Source organism: Eimeria mitis, genomic scaffold (assembly GCF_000499745.2).
Source record: "Eimeria mitis Houghton genomic scaffold, Emh_scaff476, whole genome shotgun sequence".
NCBI classification, from domain to species: domain Eukaryota; phylum Apicomplexa; class Conoidasida; order Eucoccidiorida; family Eimeriidae; genus Eimeria; species Eimeria mitis.
Window position 1 is genome coordinate 6897 of NW_013573059.1, and position 5377 is coordinate 12273.

Genomic DNA, 5377 nt, shown 5'->3' on the forward strand with positions numbered 1-5377 from the left:
TCTTCTTTTTTTATCTGTTTGCTTCTCGATTGTCTCCATCCTTTATTCGTGTCTTTCTTTCTTCTGTCTCCTTTTATTTGTTGTTTGTCTCCTTCACTGATTTGTGATTTGTCTCCGTATGCTGTTGCTGCTGCTGCTGCTGCTGCTGCTGCTGCTGCTGCTGCAGGTCCGTGTCAGCTGCCGCTGAAGGTGATGGAGGATCTGCAGCGGGGGCTCGTCGATCACAACGGATGGGGGATCAGCGTCATGGAGATGGTCTGCTGCTGCTGCTGCTGCTGCTGCTGTTGCTGCTGCTGCTGCTGCTGCTGTTGCTGCTGCTCCTGATATTGTTGCTTCTGCTGCTGATGTTGTTTTTGCTGTTGTTGTAGCTATCGCTGCAGCTGTTGCAGCGATTGCTATTCCTAATACCGTTACTACTTCAATGCTGTTATGCTGTATGCTGTTGCTGCTGTTGCTGCTGCTGCTGCTGCTGCTGCTGCTGCTGCTGCTGCTGCAGAGTCACCGGGGTAGTCACTTCAAGAAAGTGTTGGAGGAGGCTAGCGCAGCAGCAATTCGTTTTTTAGAAATTCCTGCATCTCATTGTCTGCTGTTTATGGCGGGGGGCGCCACCGCTCAGTTTGCTGCTGAGGCTCTCAACCTGATGACGCCTGATCTTAATAACGCAGACTACGCTGTCACAGGGTTGCTCACACGAAACCCTAAACCCTAAACCCTAAACCCTAAACCCTTGGGGGGAGAACGTTGTGCTCGGCTTTATTGCATCACCGCACATGCACCACATATAGAGGGGTCTCAATTTCCATATCCTAAAAACTCTAAACCCTAAACCCTAGCTCTAGTCAGCCCCTTCGCGGCCCACCCAATACCTAGGGTTTAGGGTTTAGGGTTTAGGGTTTAGGGTTTAGGGTTTGCGAGCAGGTACTGGAGCAGGTACGCAATGAAAGAAGCGCAAATGTTTGGGGAAACGAAAATGGTGACAGACGCAGCCAAATCCAACTATTGCGAAATCGACCCAGTAGAGCAGTGGGACCTCAGCGAGAAGGTAGGGTTTAGGGTTTAGGGTTTAGTGTTTAGGGTTTAGGGTTTAGGTTTTAGGGATAAGGGTTTAGGGTTTAGGGGTAATGGATTGGTGTATGATCAGCGCGAGAGTCTTAGATATAAGCTGCCGTGTGTTTACCGCGCAACCCCCAAACCCTAAACCCCAAACCCCAAACCCCAAACCCTAAACCCTAAACCCTAAACCTTCTAAACCTTCTAAACCTTCTAAACCTTATGGTATACTATGCAGGCAGCATACGTACATTACTGTGATAACGAAACTATCCATGGACTTGAATTTCCTGCATCGCCGCCGCTGCACGCAGTGAAAGCGAAATGCAGACTTGTGGCGGATTTTGCTTCCAACATCGGCACGAAACCCATCGACTGGAGCTCAATTGATCTCGCTTATGGTAGCTTTATTGTTATAATTTTAATTAAAAATATTAATATAAATAAATATAATTATAATATTTCTATTTTTACGCGGATTCATGGGTGATGATGATGGAGATGACGATGAGGATTTATGATTCGTTCATTATCGATCGTGCTTCAGTGATGATTATTCATGTTTCATAATTCATTAAAAATAATTCATAAAAAATAATTCATAAAAAATAATTCATAAAAAATAATTCATAAAAAATAATTCATTAAAAATAATTCATAAAAAATAATTCATTAAAAATAATTCATANTAATTCATTAAAAATAATTCATAAAAAATAATTCATAAAAAATAATTCATTAAAAATAATTCATAAAAAACACTTCATAATTCATAAAAAATGATTCGTAATTCATAATTCATGTTTCATAATTCATGTTTCATAATTCATTAAAAATAATTCATAAAAAATAATTCATAAAAAATAATTCGTAATTCATGATTTATAGTTCATAATTCATAATTCATAAAAAATAATTCGTAATTCATGGTTCATAATTCATAAAAAATAATTCATAAAAAATAATTCGTAAAAAATAATTCGTAATTCATGATTCAAAATTCATGGTTCATGATTCATAATTCATGATTCATAATTCATTAAAAATAATTCACAATTCATGATTCAAAATTCATAATTCATAATTCATGTTTCACAATGATGATTCATGATTCATGATTCATAATTCATGATTCATGATTCATGATTCATAATTCATGATGAAGCGTAATGATTGATGTTTCATGATAGATGTTTCATGATAGATGATACTTGAGTGATGAGTGATATTCCTCATGATTCATGATGATGGTTTTTGATTGATGTTTCATGTTTTATGATGATGCTTGGGTGATGATATGCTAGACTCATAATTCATAATTCATGATTCATAATTCATGTTTCACAATGATGATTCAAGATTCATAATTCATGATTCATAATTCATGATTCATGATTCATGATTGATGTTTCACAATGATGATTCAAGATTCATGATGAGGATCCATGGTTCATGATTCATGACTGATGATGATGATTCATGTTTCTTGATTTATAGTGGAGCTGCTGCTGCTGCTGCTGCTGCTGCTGCTGATTGCGTTGCTGCTGTTGCTACGGATGGAAGCCTTATGCTCCGTCGCATGCACTGGCAGGCGCAGCAGCAGCAGCAGCAGCAGCAGCAGCAACAGCAGCAGTGGCAGCAGCAGTAACAGCAGCAGGAACGAAGTGTTTTCTCCTCTTCTCTGCGGTGTCTGTGCAGCTGGAGCGCAGAAAAACATCGGGATAGCGGGCGTCACCTTGGTGGTGCTCAATCGAAGCATACTGGGTAAGGGTTTAGGGTTTAGGGTTTAGGTTTGGAGGGGTATATTACACATTGAGCCGTGAACATGAATCCCTTTCCAGCAGAACTCATGCTAGCTATGTAGCTAGCTTGCTACTTAGATGGCTAGCTAGCTAGCTAGCTTAGCAACTAACTGGCTAGCTAACTGGCTAGCTAGCTAGGTACCTATGCAGCTATCTGCCTAGCTGTCTATCTATCTACATCGCTATATAACTATCTACCTCTGCGTTTCTCTCTCTCTGTCTCTCTCTCAATACATCAATCTATCTATGCATGAAACACACTCCATCGGCTTGTTTTCTCCTTTTTTTTGTTCGTTTTTGTTTGTTTTTTTTTTGTTTTTGTTTTTATTTGTTTTTGTATATAGGGAGCGCTTCTTCTCGCTGTCCTTCTGTATTGAATTACTCAAAGATGACGGATAGCCAGAGCTGCCTGAACACGCCCCCATCCTTTAATATATATGCAACAGGCAAAGTATTGAAGCATTTGAATGAAGAAGGAGATTTAGTTTATTGGGACGAGCAGTGCTGCAGAAAGAGTCGTGAGGTGTACAGACAGTGCGATGAAAGCGATGGGTTTTATTCAGCTCCTGTTGCTGCTGCTTTTCGTTCTCGTGTTGCAGTAAGATTTGAAATTGCTGCTCATATGCATGCACTGCAGCAGAAAGAAGAAGAAATAAATTATATAAATACAGAAATACAACAACATGCACATCACCATAAAACACTAAAACAAGAACTTATAAAGGAAGCACAAAATAAAGATCAACAACTCAATAAACTCTTCATCGAAAACGCCGAAAAAGCAAACATGATCTGCCTCGTAAACCCTAAACCCTAAACCCTAAACCCTAAACCCTATGAAACCCTCAACCCTTAAGCCCCAGAGATAAGCTGCAGGCCTCCGTCGTCTCTACCCAAACCCTAAACCCTAATCCCTGAACGCTAAACCCTAAACACAAACCCCACGACTCTACCTTCTCCATCCTAAACCCTAAACCCTAAACCCTAAACCCTAAACCCTCAAGGTGTGCGTTTCGCTGCAGAATGGGCATCGCTCTATGGGGGGTTTGCGCGCCTGTCTATACTCTGGGGTTACTATGGAGCACGTGCAGCATCTCGTGCACTTCATGCAGGTGCCTCTAAACCCTAAACCCTAAACCCTAAACCCTAGACCGGTATTACACCCGCCGTGTTCCTTCTTTATTGAGTTATAAAGCAGTAAACCCTAAACCCTAAACCCTAAACCCTAAACCCTAAACCCTAAACCCTCTCTGCCTTTTACATTGCGTTACAAAGCTTGTGGAGTGAAAATTGCGGTTCAGGAATTCCAAGAAGAACATCCAGTCGAATGATTGAGGTGTACGTACACCGCAGCTCGTGCTGCTGCTGCTGCTGCTGCAGCAGCAAACCCTCCCTTGCATGCACGCATGCACGCCTACCACCAACCCATAACCCTTAAACTCAGGAATTGACCCCTCTTAAACATCTGCAGCTTACTGCTGCTTATGCTGCTGCTGCTGCTGCTGCTGCTGCTGCTGTTGCTGCTTATGCTGCTGCTGCTGCTTATGCTGATGCTGCTGCTGCTGGAGCTCGAACCTGGCTGGTAGCCTGTCTGGGGTGTACGTACACCTGATCCCTTAGCTGTTCGTACACCGCGGAAAGCAGATGCTCGTTCACCTGCTGTTGCTGCTGCTGCCGCTGCTGCTGCTGCTGCTGCTGCTGCTGCCGCTGCCAGGAGAGAAAAGATGGAGTACAGAACTGCAGCTAACCCTCGAGCGCAACCCCCTAAAAAAAAAGACATACACGTCCGTTCCTCTGCAGCTATTTACTGCTGCCTCGTGCTGCTGCTGCTGCTGCTGCTCGCGGGTGCTGCTGCTGCAGCAACTGCGACGAAAACCCCCCATTTGCTGCTCTGGCTCCGCGCTGCTGTTGCTGCTGCATTCTGCTGCTGTTGCATTCTGCTGGTGCTGCATGTTCCTGCGGCGACTGAGTTCTGCCGCNGCAGCAGCAGCAGGCGTCTCCTGCCCAAGCACAGCCCCCATATTTTGTGCGTTATGCTGCAGCAGCAGCCTCCGCCTGACCTTTGCAGTTCTCTGCTTTGCTGCTGCTGCTGCTGCTGCTGCTGTTGCTGTTGCTGTTGCTGCTATTTCTGCAGCAGCAGCTACTCCAAGTAGTTGTGGTTGTTGCCTTAGAGCGGCCTGCCTGCTGCTGCTGCTGCTGCTTCTGCTGCTGCTGCTGCTGCTGCTGCTGCATCTTCTGCAGTAGCAGCAGCAGCACCAAAGTCCTCCTGCAGCAATCTGCGCTGCAGCTGATCAGCAGCAAGACCCATAATGTCTTCGAGTTGAGGTGGTTGTTGGCTGCTGCTGCCTCTTCGTTGGTGCTGCAGTTGCTGCTGCAGCTGCTGCTGCAGTTGCTGCTGCACCGTTGCTGCTAGCAGCAGCAACTCTGGGTGCTTCTGCACGTCCTCTGCGAGCTGCTTCATCGCATCTGTTGTTAGAGCTGCAACAGCATCTCCTATTTGTTCTTCAGGTGACACCGCATCCAGC

The 5377-nt window shown here is 44.3% G+C and overlaps 1 protein-coding gene across 1 annotated transcript in view; it reads right to left on the minus strand.

The window, feature by feature from the left end:
- Positions 1-5019: 5019 nt before the first annotated feature.
- The window catches only part of EMH_0013550 (uncharacterized protein), a gene marked incomplete at both ends in the record, with an annotated part of 1645 nt that continues 1287 nt past the window's right edge, over positions 5020-5377 (minus strand). Inside the window, one exon of the mRNA XM_013499858.1 lies at positions 5020-5375. Within this exon, the coding sequence (XP_013355312.1) occupies positions 5020-5375 (356 nt within the window). The remainder of the gene's footprint in view (positions 5376-5377) is intronic.